The 14694-nt window shown below is 46.0% G+C and overlaps 1 protein-coding gene across 3 annotated transcripts in view; it reads left to right on the top strand.

Moving 5' to 3' along the window:
- CAMK1D (calcium/calmodulin dependent protein kinase ID) overlaps positions 1-7200 on the top strand; it is a gene marked incomplete at its 3' end in the record, with an annotated part of 347164 nt that extends 339964 nt beyond the window's left edge. For 2 of the 3 annotated variants that reach the window (XM_084254294.1, XM_084254293.1), the window contains 3 exons: positions 4409-4496; positions 5411-5485; positions 7082-7174. In XM_084254294.1, coding sequence (XP_084110420.1) covers positions 4409-4496; positions 5411-5485; positions 7082-7174 — 256 coding nt within the window. Of the gene's footprint in view, positions 1-4408; positions 4497-5410; positions 5529-7081 lie in introns of all 3 variants that reach the window. The other variant, XM_084254292.1, reaches the window with a different exon arrangement.
- Between the last annotated feature and the right edge of the window lie 7494 nt (positions 7201-14694).

The raw sequence follows: 14694 nt of genomic DNA, 5'->3' as shown, positions 1-14694 counted from the left end.
GTGTTAGTGATGTACTTGTTTCTTGCATGTAAAATTGCCCAAGCAAAAGAGAACAAGGATTCAGCTGTGAGCTGGCGGAAAGTGAAGTAATTATTCCAGCGAAGCATAACTTTATCAACATCACCACTCTGTAAGCTGTGGTCTCGCCACCTCAATTAAATCCAGACAGCAGCATCTCTTCTGCTACATTTGCTCTTCCCACTTACTCCAGGCCCCCATGGAAAGGAAAAGCCTGGAAAGTTGCAGATGCTTTTCCTCACTTCCAGATAGACCCTCTGGACAGGAGAGGGATCCTTTCAAAGCTCTTGTCAAGAGCAGTCCACCCTTCTTACCAAGTGTTCCCTAGCCCCTCCTGGCAGGGGATCTGCCTTTTTGCATGGCAAGGAACCACAGGCTGCTGGCCTAGGAATTGAGGGTGCCAGATGGCAGGATAAGAACCCAGTCCTCGTTGCAGAGAAATACCTAGACAGGATTCATCTGTCTGCTTTGGACAGGGCTGAAGCTCTGTGTCTAGTTTCACTGACAAGCAAATCAAAGTGATGACCCTGAGCATCAGCCCCCTGGGGACACTTAGCCAACCCTGTTCATGGCAGTGTGACACCTGGAGGAACATCGTGTGTTGGCCAGACCAAGATGGCACCTGCAGCCCTATCCTCATAGTTCAGAGACTACTGCGCTTCCTCTGGGCTTCAACCAGCTGAGTTCAGGCTGACCGTCGGACTTGGGAGCCACCCACTGTCCAGGAATCACACCAGGCATCACAAAGCCTATGTTGAGCAAGTGGCTAGAAAAATGAAAAGTCAGAGACATGGGGTTAGAGCATTTCACATCCAGAACACAGAGGCACCAAGAGTCAAGGAGAGATGAGTTGGATGATCGGTGTGTGCAGAAAGATAGCAAGGGACACCTCACAAAGGGTGATGTAAATATGCACCATCTAGCTCATTAGTGTAGAGATTAAAACTGGAACGCAAAAGAGAATGTGAGACCTGAATGACACGTGGGTGTCCCTAGCTTTACGCATGTGTTGTACACACAGGCACAGCTCCCTGTATGGCATTTCGCCGAAACTGTGTTTTATATAACTGAATATTTGTGGCAAGTCTGTGTGGAGCAAGTCTATCGATGCCTTTTCCCCAGCAGCTTGGGTGATGGGTAGCATGTTTAATCAGTAAAGAATGTCTTTTTTTAAAAATATATATTGAGATTTATTGCAAGGAATTGGCATATGCAATATGGAAGTAATTATGCAAATCCGTAATCCTTTGGGCAGGCTGCAGCTCAGGAACAGGATAAAGGTGCTGTTCATAGGTGAAGTTTCATTTTGGGAGAAGGCCTCATCTCTGCTTTCAAAGCTTTCCCACTGATTAAATCAGGTACAACCAGAATATATGGGCTAGTCTCCCTTAAATTCAATTGATTATGGATTAGTAAAGTATGTCTTAATTAAGGTACAGACACTGCTTTCTAGACCTGATGCTCTCCACACTGGGTTGAGGCTGAGTGTAAGTGCACCTCTTATATACATCTGATGCATTTGGAAACAAAAGAATTCACCTGAATCCCTTTTTTGATATTGTGTGAAGCTGTTGTGGTGTGAAGCTGAACCCACCGTGTTGGCTGAGATGTGCCTGCATACAGAAATTCTGTTTTAAAGAAATTCTTCTGTGGGGGTGGCATTGTTCAATTGCTAGGACAGTCACAGCAGCAACTAAGGGGATTCCAAGTCTCAGACTCCATGCCTCCAGTTTTGTTGGTGAAAACTGCTGGAGCTGGCAGCCCCGAGTCTCCTGTCATACACTGGCATTTTGAGCTTCCAGGCCTCCTCATAGCAGCCTTTTCTGTTGAAGAAGAACATGTGCTGTCATGACCCAAGGTGGCTGCAGCCCCTCAAGAAGAATGCCTGACAGAGTTGTGAGACCACCTCTGCCTTCTGCTGGGTTCTCACCCAACCACACAGCACACCCTAGGTTGTGGGAAGTGAGTTCAGAACATTCCTGAAATGACTGACAGTTTGCATTTTCCTTACATGCAGCCATATTCACCCACAGAGGAGGGAGCCCCGCTTCTCACTCACTGGTCTGTTTAGTTTGGATTGAGGCACAGGGAGTGCTCAGCCTGAGGAGTACCATACTTCCTACCACTTTGCTTGGTAGCTTCCAAGAAAGGGCTGCTCACTGACGAGCTGGAGCTGGTATCCTCTTATGATGGCGTAGGAAGAAACACTCACAGGAGCTCTCTGGAGAAAAAGCTTAATAAGCATCAGTCCCCTGGCCTCCTTGTCATTCTTGTGTCAGATGGATTTGCCAACTCAGATACTCTACTTTTGTTGACTGAGGTGTATCTGGGGGGAAAAGAACACTTAACAGTTGTTGGAAATGGAAACCTGGTTCACTTTGGTTCATTCTGAATATCTCTAGGCTAAGTATTAATAGCCCTGCTGAGAAAAAGACAGGGGTCTGTTCTGGGGAACTGCACTTAGCAGGGACCTTCAGAGTGTATTCTCAGCTTAAGCCAGTCTGGTGCAGACTTAATCCATCAACCAAGCTTTCAGTTCTAAAGTGAAAGGCAAGGTGGGTAGGAACATTTTTTTTTCTTCAGTGATGATTTCCTGTCTGAGTAAGACCTAAACTTAATCCTTTCATCCCCCCAACAAGATAGACCAAACAGTCTGGGCCATCCCAATGGCTTTGTGTCCAGTGACAAATGGATCTAGAACATGGCAATTTTTCTCACTTACTGGTTACCTTCCAGCTAGAAGGCATGATCAATGTCCCTGGCCTCCATCTGTCCCTTACCTTTTCAAGTAATTATTTCTTTTTTTTAAGATTTATTTATGCATATAAGAGCTGTGGTACAGACCAGAGGCATGGGGGGTGAGAGGATCCACCAGAGACAGAGTAGGGAAGAGAACAGGCAAATTGACCAGAATACACTGCCGAGGGGAGTAGTGGGCAAGGCAGGAGAGGTCTGCTGCGCCATGTGGGTAGCTCCCTGGCTGGGGATCGAACCCATTGTGCAGTGACTGCAGACAGCTTCATAAGCTGCGTCTCAACCCCTTGCGCCACCAGGGAGGCCCCCTCAAGTAATTATTTCTTGGGCATCAGATGTTGACTTAGAATTTAATTGTTTGGTGCTAAAGGAAAGGGCAAATGAAAGGACCCCAACCCAGAGAAGAACAAGAGCACAATACAGCTTCCTTTGAAATGGGGAAGCCAGGGCCTCCCCGGTGGCGCAGCGGTTGAGTGCTGGGTGGCGAAGCTGCCCTCAGCCTCTTCAGCGTGGGTTCGATCCCCAGCTGTTCCCCGGCTACCGGAGGAGGGTTCCACATGGCGCACAGACCTCTCCTGCCGCCCGCTGCTCCCCTCAGCAGTGTACTTCGGTCCTTCTGCCTGTTCTGCTCCCTGCTCTGACTCTGGTGAATTCTCTCACCCTCCCGCTCTTCTGACTGTACCCAGTGCTTAGGTAAATAAATAAATAAATCTTTAAAAAAAAAAAAGAAATGGGGAAGCCAATTGGCTGAATGTAGAGGAAGGTGATGGTTTGAGGGTGTAAAAGATGTTTGTGGGAGAAGGATAAGCCATGAGCAACCTCTAGGTTGTCGGTAAGATCAGAGATGATCAGAGAGCAAAGAGGGAGGTGCAACTGCAGAGAGGGAGGGAGTGAGAGGTGATAGAGGGGAGCAGTAGCAAGATAAGGGGGACTCTGGGGACAAAAGGAAAAAAGTAAACCTAACTTCTTCTCTGCTAGTAGGAAAAGAACAGTAAATAAAAAAATTACTCCCTAATATAAAGCGTCCAGTTGATTGTAGAGTGGATGCAGTCCCTAGATTTTTGGAAACTTTTGTAGGAAATTCAAGAGTTGAATATGTACCAAGCAGTACTAGGGGTGGGGTGTGTGGGGGGGGTCCTCTCCTCTCTCTTTCTCTCAGAGAAAGAGCTGAGTTGAGCTGGGATGAAGCCAGGTGGAGCCATGGGTCCACGGAGCAGAGGTCTAGGGTAGGCAGAGAGAGAGGCCTCAGGTGTGAGGAAGCTGGGATGTGGGCGTGGATGGGGACCTGGTGATCAGACCAGGTAGGGCAAGGTTGAGAGCTCTGAGGTAAAGCTCTGCAGGTAGAAAGCTGGTGTGGAGGGAGGTGGAAGGTAAACTAACTCAGGTTGCCTTGTCATGTTGGACTCTGAGGTTGTGGGAATTAAGGCCAGAAAAGGAAGAAGCAGGAACCAGGAAGAGAGGTCAACCAGGATGGTGTTGAGGAATCCTGAGAAGGTGCAGAGTTCAGAAGTCGAACAGGACCAGAGTAGAGCTGTGGGCCAGCACGTAGCCTGGAAAAGTATTGGCAAGTCCCCCTCACATTGAAAGGGACCAAATAAGACTTCCCTTTTGAAGAAGCATCTTGCCTCTTTTTTAGGATCGCGGGTGACACAGCCCTCAACAAAAACATCCATGAATCAGTCAGTGCTCAGATCCGGAAGAACTTCGCAAAAAGCAAATGGAGAGTAAGTCTTGTGTTTATTAAACTAAACTCCTGATGAATTTCTAGTTTGAGCATCTCTTATTTCTCAAGGTTACTGTCACCAGAGTTTGATGAAAATCCCCAGAACCTCATCCAAATAATTTTGCTAATTTTAGCTCATTATGCTTAAGATCTTAGGAAGGAGTATCATGACATGAAAGGGATAGAGTATGTGATTTAATATTTCTCTGGGATTCAAAAATAGCAGTAGTACCAGCTCGTATGCCTTTGCTATTTCTTAAGAACATAATCTCTGTCTTACTTCACTTTGCTGAACTTAGAATGGTTAGCTTGTATTAAAGTAATCATGAAGGGAAAAAAAGGAAATCTGAGATGAACTCATCATTATATCCTGGTAAAAGTATGATGATTTAAACCAGTGAGATGCCTGATCACCAATTAGTTACCTAAGGCTATATTCTCACCACAGGCTATTAGGTGTGGCTGACTTACCACCTGAGAGCCAGTAGAGAGCTGCTGTACTGAAATTAATTCCACTGACATACTTTATTCTGAGGTGCTGGTACAAAAGTACCAATAATAGGAAAATTAAAACTATTTTAAAACTTTGTATTTTCAGGCAGTACGTGATTATAATATACTTTTTAACCTAAAAGTCACTTAACCTAAATTAAGGAGAGAATTGGTTTACATTTATTCTATATATTTACTATGTTAGAAGGAAAAAATGTTTTAATCTCCAAAATATACTTTGAGGTGGAGAGGAATGATAAATAAACCATGTACTTTTGGAGGAAGTAGCCTTAAGGTTCCTGTTCTAGAATATCATGAGAATGTTAGAAGCCGAAATGTCCAGGAGAAATGATAGGAGAGAGTTTGTGTCTTTCCTGATTAGCTGGAATCTTTCATCTGCTTTTCCCCCATCTTCCATTTCAGCAAGCATTTAATGCCACAGCCGTTGTAAGACATATGAGAAAACTACATCTTGGCAGCAGCCTGGACAGTTCCAATGCAAGTGTTTCGAGCAGCCTCAGCTTGGCCAGCCAAAAAGATTGTGCGTATGTAGCAAAACCAGAACCTTTCAAATGTCATTTAAGACAAATCTGGGGTGGAGAGGAGGGAGTGGTGATGGGCTGAGTAGCTGCCAAGAGGCAGGCACTTCCAGTGAGGTATTGCATGTAATATGCCCAGCAACCCTCGGATTTTGCTTAATTTTTAAAAAAAAAAATTTCTAAAAATTTAATTATTTAGTACTCACACAGCCCTTGGTTTTATTTCCATTTATAGCTGGGAATTCTGTTGTTTAAGATCCACAGCCCTGTCTGTTTTCTGGTGCCTCTCCTTCCCCTCTGACATGCTGCTCCTGTGTGTCACTCTTAGGCGTTGAGGACAGGATGGCAGAGTCTCAGGACAGCCTGATCCCTTCATATATTTTTTTTATGACAATGATGGTAATCAAGCTAATTTATGTTAAGTGCATTGGCATGGCAATCAAAGTAAGAATAACATTGCATTACCCTTCCCCTTTGTTTGGGATAATACAATATTGAGGGCATACTTACACTTTCTCCCTTCCCACCCCCTCACCTCCTGAGTTTATCTTGATCTCATATTGGACCATTCCAATGACTCCTCCCCACTTCACAGCTGTTGCCTTCATCATGAGCCTCCTCATTCTCACTGTTGAGTGCCCCTCAGCTTGGTCTCACTCTCTCCACCTCATTTTTTCCTATTTCCCTCAGAAAAGGGTCCCATTCCACTCTAATTAATCTTCGCATCTCATTTAAGAGAGTCCAGTCCTTAAATGTCACCAAGAGATGTCCATGAGCATCCCCTGACACTCCACACCCTATTGTAGACCAGCATTTACATCTCAGTTAATGTCCCCACAGCAATCACTTCATTCATTCAATGGCTCTGATAGCAATGCCACCCCCAGTGACTTACTTTATGGATCGCCTTGTATCCCAGTGCTAAGCCAAAGAGGGTTCACCCTGCATCAAGACCTTCAGAGCCAATACATCTTCTTGGGGAGCACTTAGTTCTTCCTGTGAGGAATTAGGGGGCCACCAGGATTCCACAGGAATAGGTCAGCAACTCTCATTTCTATGTGCTCTGTGTCATAAACACATCTTAGCCAAACATACAGATAGCACACCAAGCAGAGGTTAGAGGGGGGATCACATTCTTTCTTCATTCTTAAAATCCCTACTTCATGGAGCTGTTGTGAAAAATAAGCAGTTCTTATAATGACAGCATGTGTTCAACACCTAGCCCCATGCCTAGTACATAGTAAGTGCTCAATAAACAGAATTTATCCTCTTTTGGTGATGAAACCACATCTTCTTCAAATACAAAGCACTTATGGTATTATTCAGTATTGTTAACTAATTATTATTTTACTAAATAATTATTACCAAAAAAGGAGGGAAGACTGGGTCTAAGAAAAAAGTATTTTGGACAAGTTGCAAAGCCTTCCGATGGACAGGTAAAAATTGAGAGTCAAGTGTCTAAAAGTTTGTCTCCCCCAAACCCTTGCAGTGGGAGGGGGTAGCAAGTATTTCCTTCTGCAGCTCTGAACCCCTTGTGTCCTCTGGCCCCCTGCAGGTCTGGCCCCCTCCACGCTCTGTAGTTTCATTTCCTCTTCGTCGGGGGTCCCAGGAGTGGGAGCAGAGCGGAGACCGAGGCCCACCACTGTGACGACAGGGCACTCTGGAAGCAAGTGACTGGCTCGTGAGACGGGGCCCAGGGGGTGGGGCCAGGGAAGGGGCCCCGGGGCCACAGCACCAGGAGCCACTCCAGAGTGACCCCACCTTGCATGGTGCGCCTTCCTGCACAGGACTGGAAGACAGAAGTTTTTTTATGGCCATATTTTATACTGCAATTCTGAAGTGTTCATTTCTCACAAACTGTACTGACTCAAGGGAGCTGATTTAATAGGATCTGGTGCTGTATATAGGAATCTTGCAAAGCTCTAAAGGAACGGACCTTCTTCATCCTCTCCCCCGACACCTGTCATTTCCAATCTTCTCAGTATGGGTAACCGTCTATATTGTGTTTTTTCATTAATGACACACAAAAAAGCTTTCAACTGGATTATTTAAGTATTGGTAAATATTGTGCACCAGGGCTTCGTTTTTCCTTTTAAGAAATATGTCTTCTCCATCTGTACTTCTCGGTTATAGGACCTGTAACTTTTGCTTGTTGGTAGTAGTTTTATGTTAACCTTTAGGTGTCTTTTTTTCTCCAAGGGAAATTTCAAGGTATTTTTTAAAATTTCTAGTAAGAGGATCAAGAATCTGTCTCCGCGGCAAAGAGTGCACTTTACTTCTATTTCTTCTCTCTCTCTCCCCTTCCTCGGAGGGCAGCTCTCTAAGCAGACAGCTCAGCTGTGCTCAGGGCGGTCTTCCCTCAGGGTGGATTTAGTAGGGGAAACTGTAGGAAACCTTTCCTAGCAGCTTCCTCCAGCGAACCCCACCTCAAGCGGAGACTCCAGGAGCCACTTGCCATTAGCAGTCAGAAATAAAGCCTGCTTTCCAGAGACTAAAGGCAAAATTTCAGCGACTAGACTCGCTGTGAAGGAGATAACCCTCCTCCCAAGAAAAGTTTGAAGCACCTCCCTCAGAAAAGGAACAAGATGCCATTTTGTTGAGGTGAACGTCCCACAGCTCTCATTTCTCATGAGGGGTTAACACATGAAAGCTCTGCTCTCAGCTATGCAGTTTTAAAATTAATCTCTTTTTTAAATATGCATTTCTAATCTTACACTTAAACGGCCTCCAACTCACACAAGTTGTTCCTGCAGATTTTTACCCTGTTCTTCTATGAATGTTCTCCAAGGCAGGAGAGGGAAGTGGCCTTTCTAAAGAATCCACTTTGTCCAGGGTGGTGAGAAGACTCAACCTCTGAACAAGCAGGACACTGATTACTGCAGTGATGGCCAGAGATGGCCTCAACTAGGCCTAGCCACTGCTGGAAGCAATTTCTCTGACCAGGGGGATCTGAAAACCAAAGACCTGTGGTGGTGGGTCATCAAAGGTCCCAATTTGCTGGGGCTGAAGAATTTCCCAGGCTATAGGACTTTCAGTACTGAAACCAGCAATGTCCCTGGCAAAGCAGGCCACAATCACCCACATGGTGGATAGGAGCATGGGATCGAGCACATGCAGTGTGAAACCCAGGACAAATGCTTTTCAAGGAGGCTCTCATGGAGGCTCTCATGGAGGCAAGCAGGTGGCTCCAACAGCCAGCTTTTGCAAACACCCTCTCTCAGTCCTCATGCCCTAACAACACCTTGAGTCTGAATTCCACACAGTCAGCTCAAGCTTACTGTGTGTCCCTGTAGGTCTGTTTGATGGTCAATGGCTTCTTGGCTATTGTCCTTAGGCCTTCTCCCACAGTTGTCCAGATTCAGAAGGCCCTATTGATCAAGCCATCTTTATCACTTCCACACTTTTGCCTTGTCCAGGCCAAAGGTTTAGTGATGCCCCCTGGTCCTACACACACACACACACACACACACACACACACAGAGCCACTCCTTTAGGTCACAGTGCAGGTCTTTGTAAGAACAGCTGGAAAGACAGACAACTGGTCAACCTTGTTCCCACATGTGTCATAGATACTTAGGCCCTTGGCAGGAATCCCACTGGGCATCAGCCTCACAGGCTTCTAGAGTGAAAACCAGGCTATCACTCTTCAAAATCTGTTTAAAAAAAAAAAAACCCTAGAAAAGTTTATAAAATAACAGACCCAGTTAAGAAAAAATGTGTCACCTGAGTTGGCTGTGCATCAAACCCCCACCTTCAGAAGAACAGTAGCCTGAATATTATAAAACAGTAGCTGAGTAAATGGAGGCATCTCTCCAGGGGGGTTATTATGCTGTTGCTTACTAACAAGTATAATGGAGCATTCAAGTTTTTGAAATATAAGAAAACAGGTGTTTAGATGGGTGATAATTTGTCTGAATTCAGTATCTATGATGTGCTCGATTAATTATCAGCCCTTCATACTGTGTGCTATACGCAGTCATTAGCATTTAGAAAGCCACACTTGAAGTCCAGCTGTATTACTGGTGATCAACTCACTGTCGGGAGCTGACATGTGTGCCGCATGTTACGTGCAAGGAGGTTGAAAATCCAAACGTGCTGAACAGCTGAAAGCCGGGCCTGTTCAGGCGTCCTCTTGGTCCGGTTATCTCATGGCTGTGCATGACCTGCCACTTGTCAGGTCTCAGTAATTTAGTGCAAGGAGATAGTAGCTGGTTTCAGGTAGACTCTTTTGACTGATTCAGTCAAAGTGGACTGTGGAACTTGACATCAGTTAAGTACATGCCATCTCGATGCCACCAGGTTTATTTCCTATTGTTTTAGGAAAAGGAAGAAATAACAGCCATATGGAAGGATGTTTGCTCTTTTGAGAGAGTCAGTGGTTAAAAGGGGTTCTCTTTCTACTGTGTTTGGTATTATTCATCCTGTGTTATAGCACAGGAAGAGAACCCAAAATGTGCCTTTTGTTAAGACCTGTAAGCGGGGTGACAGGGTCCTGGGGCCCTTGGCGATATCACATCCCACCACCCATAGCTGGGCATTCCACACGTGCACCACTCATACCCGCTCTCAAAGCCAGTGTGTTTGAGCTAAAAGGGATGTACGGGGCCACCCCAGCATTCTTTCTGCCCCCAAGCCCCTATTTGCTCTCTTTGCTTTCTCAGAGCAAGTGGCTATTTTTTCTCACTTGAATATTACATTTTAAAAGAGTGTCCTAGAGTGGTATTTCCCTCAGCCGCCTGTCTGTCTCTTCCCTCCCTTGCCTCTCTGACCTTCATCTCACAATTGAGACCATCAGGGAAGTGAACATTTGTCAGAAGCAGTGAGTACACACTGACACACGGGCCCCCGACAGAGTGCAGCTCCTCCCTGTTAACCAGGATGTCCAGTTGGGATAGCAGGAGCATGCGTGCCTCTGTGAAGTGCATGTGGCCACAGAAACCCCTGAGAAAGTGAGCCTCCCAGACACATGGACAGCAGCTCCAGGGCTGTTCGTGGCCATGGCAGTGGGCAGCTTTCACTGTCTCTTCCCCTGGCTCCATAAAAGAGTGGAAAAGATAACATTCCCCTTCATTGTCCATTTTTTAAAAAAAGACTAATGCAGAAAGTGTGGGGGCTAAAAAAGCAAAAGGAGGGAAGGAAGGAGACAGGCAGGCCGGCAGGTAGGGTTAGTTTTCTTGACCGTGGCAGTGACTCTGGCCAACCAATGCACCAAACCATTGCATATTTGTGGGAGCAGAGAACAGCCCCTTCCTGGCATGGTACCTTCAAGAGGTACCCCCTCTCCAACTAGCTTTTAGCATAGTGTTCCAGGAATGTGACTGTCCAGATTAAGGCAAAAAAAAAAAAAAAAAAAGGATAGTTTTGGCTAAACAGCAAAGCTGTGGCACTTAGCAGATGTGAGCCATCTGACTAAGGGGATTTGCCACAGGATCCTCAGTTTACTCACCCAGCACTAATCTCATCCTGTTCACTTGTCTACCTTGGTCTGCAGTATGTCCTGGGGGGATAGGGGCCTGGGAGAGCAGAACTCCCCTGTAGAATCAAAGTCAAGCACACTAGGAACATCGGGAGGGAGCCCAGCAGTGATAGCTTAATCTGATTAACTGCTCAGCAAGAAAGGATTGTATCCCAGCGGAGAGAACTCAGAATAATTCACCAAGACCTTGTGGGCCACCCAGAGGCTCAGCCGGTATCGATCCTTTACCCGGGAGCTGTCACAGCAGAACTGTATCTGCAAGCTGGCGACAGAAAGACCAGGCTCACTGCCTCTTGGCTTCAGCCACCACACCCCTCCTTCACGTGCGCTGCCTGTTTGATCTGGACCTGTAAAGGGATAGCAGGGCCAGGAAGGAAGCTCATCCCACCTCCATAGCAGAAATAAGACACTTCCCAGGTTGTACGATCGGTCACTCTGGCCCATGAGTTGAAGGTCCTCTGATTCAACCAATGCACGACGCCTTTGCATGTTCTCCAGAAACAGTGCTACTTCCCGTTCTGTCTACTCACACACTGCAAAGTTTGCCTTTTCCTTAAACACATTCCAGACCAAACACTGTTCAGTTTGTCACCCCACCCCACACCTAACAAAATGTATATACCTGTATGTAACACTCCATTCTGGGGGGGGAGGGTGGAGGGACCCCTGGTCCTAGTTTGGGGCTGCAAATGTACTTTTTTTGCAGAAATGTTCCAATCCTTTGATTATCAGAGTTGAAACCATTGAGATTTTAAAAAAAAAGTTATTAGGGCAAAAAGATTCCTAAAGGGGGGCTTATTTCCTGAAGACACCAAGAAAACTAGTCTGCAAATGAATTAGTTTGGAAACCTCTACTGTGGACAGCAGGCAGGGAGGAGACAGCAGAGGAGAGACCCTTCACCGTGGTCCCAGGGCACGTTGGGCACAGCCGGGCGTGGGTGCAGGAGCCCAGCCCGCATGCTGGCCCCGGCATGGCCCACCTCCTGCTTCCCACCCGTCATCTGCCCATCCTGACCTTTCCTGCTCCCCGCAGCAGGAGCGGCTTGGCTTGTGGCTCCAGGGGGCTCCGCTCCTGCAAACCCAAAGGCTGTGCATTTGGCAGCTGACCCCAAAGCATGTGGCTGCCAGGTCTGGTTTTGTGGACACAGCAAACTGTGGAATGGCTTCTCGGTGTCTCTCTTTCTACACCAAAGGGACAAACTGTTGCACTCACCCTTTGTACTAATGCCGCTTCTGCATTCACCATCTCACCCTTTGGTCTCCAGGGAACTTCTCGCACGATGACTATGTCTTCAGATTCTTTACTGGATTATTTTACTAAAAGGTGATTTTATTTTCTTATGGACAGCAAAAAAGAAAAAAGAGAGCAATGCTTGAGGCTTTAGTTTTAGAGATAAGACATCAGCAGGGATTTGAAAGCCCCAAACACTAAATTACTTCTTAAAGGAAAACTTTCATCTGGACAAAAGATCCCCGAGCCCAGCTGATAGTCCTGCAACTTGGGAAACAGCCTCTTGGGCAGAGCTGGCAGCCAGTGGGGTGCACTAGAGGCCAAGAAGAGGCACCTCTGCTGGGACCTGGGATGTTCCTCCTGCACCTGAAGCCTGTGCTCTCCTTCCCAACAGAGTGACATGCTATTCACACGGTGCCCAAAATGCTGTGACATTGCAGCAGCATCTTAGTTTTGAAAGATGGGGTGGCTTCTTTCGGTGAATGTTTATCTTAGTCCCACATTCAGGTTGGAAGACATAAAAGGTATATCCTGTCCAGAATAAATTTGGAACAATTTCTCAATTGGCTTTAATCACTCCACATAATGTCATTCCCCTTCTTGCAGCAATCCCAACAGTGAGCATGTTTTCCAGAAGCTTTCCACGTGGAACCCAGGAATGTCCCCGTGTCTATTATTGCCAGGCTTGCGATTGGTCCAATTTTTCCATAAAAACATGCTTGTCCAAAAGAAGGGAAACTGTGCATTTATTCCATGCATGTAACCAACTGCAAGATGTTTAACTCACATAGGTTTGCGGCACTGCAAAATTGTTAATGGGCCTATGTAGCAAATGAGTCTCTGCCTTGACAATCATGTACACATATCAAGGTTTCTATCATCATAACAAGATTGATGACTTCTTGTTTTCCTCCAATAAAGACAATTAATCACCTTCAAATGGATGTGGTTTGTTTTCTCCACAAAGAGCAGGAGGAGGTGGTTCAACAGCATTCTCCCTCCTTTCTCTGAAGTTTGCATTTCAAGGAAGAGATTTGAATGAAACCCCCCAAAAGTCCAAAGATGGGGAGAGGTGGCACATCTTAGCTTGGAAGTTTGAGGAAGGTGCCAAGGTTCAAGACCCTGGTGGACAGGAAAGCTCCCTTTCCCTTGTTGCTGCAGAAATTGAACCCTCAAACTCAAATCTCATTACCTAGACAACCACAAGTTATTTGGAGGAAATGCCAGTGCAGATTTCCAGGGAACTCTCTCTGAGCAGGGAATGAGAGCTCACATCCATACACTTCCATTTCCTCAATACAGCCTTGAAGGTCTAGATGCTCAAAGGAAATTCTTTTGTGAGTAGAAGACTGGCTGCTGTCTTTTTGCGGGGAGACGGAACGGGGGAACTATAGTTCATAGCTCATTAAATACATTATAGGGATTGTGCTCCAGGACTAGACAATTCAAATAGTATGTGGTTGTGTAGGGAAAATGAACTGGAAGTGTGCAATGAAGTGTAGGGTTAACACTGTCCCACACAGCCACTCTCAACTGAACACGCATGGCCTTAGTAGAAATAAGTGAGCCCCTAAGAAACAGAGTGTACACTGCTGTCTAATTCTTTCTTAGTCAATTATGGCTTTTTTTTTTTAGCCCTATGGGGTATATCAAAACAGAGATCATTAGGCCAAGAATAGGGTGGTGAAAAGGGACATCAGTCATAAGCAGCCAATCCCCCTGACTCAGTGTCCCCATGGAGGACAACCATAACAAAGCTCAAATTCGTACAGAATGTCTTCGATTCAGATGAGCCCTGAGCTATTTTGCTGGCTAGTTGTGGACTCAGGGGTATGTATACGCTGGGCTGTGTCCCTGCTCTCTGGTTTGAGAGAGATTGAGCAGAGGAATTGTGCTTAGCTCCATTTTGTTGTTGTTGTTACACATTAGCTGCAAAACTTGTGCTGAGCCCTCAGAATATGTGATTCCCTAAAAGCACCTCAAGTACATGAAACCTTCATAACAGAGTATGTGTGTGCATGTACATGTGTGTGTATGTGTGTGCAGCATATCCATCATGCACAGGCTTCCAGCTGAGGGGGTCCACATTCTCCATGCCAAACCACACACCCTGGTACAGGGTAATACATCCTGGTTTACTCACCCAGTTCATGCAAAGGTGCCTTATAGGGACTTGCTGGCTTGTGTGTGCCAGTGAAGCATTGGATTTTCAACAGGGGGCAACTAGAGCTCTTACCAGGTTAGCAAGCTTGGTGAGAGCTGCCAGCTGAGAGAAAGCTGAGAATCAAGGCCCAGCTCCATGGGGTATTCATCTGACCTCTAGTTCAGGGATGTGAGAGGAGCATTAGCCTTCAAGAGATACTCCCTAAGGGTTCATACATCAGTAGCACTTTACAGACCTCATTTGGAACCATAGCTGTAGAAAATGTGTTGATCTCCTTGTCACACACAGGAAACCCAA

Source organism: Talpa europaea (genome assembly GCF_964194135.1).
Source record: "Talpa europaea genome assembly, chromosome: 14".
Lineage (NCBI taxonomy): Eukaryota > Metazoa > Chordata > Mammalia > Eulipotyphla > Talpidae > Talpa > Talpa europaea.
Note: the sequence above shows the minus strand (reverse complement) of the source record. Positions and strands in the feature narration are given on the sequence as shown.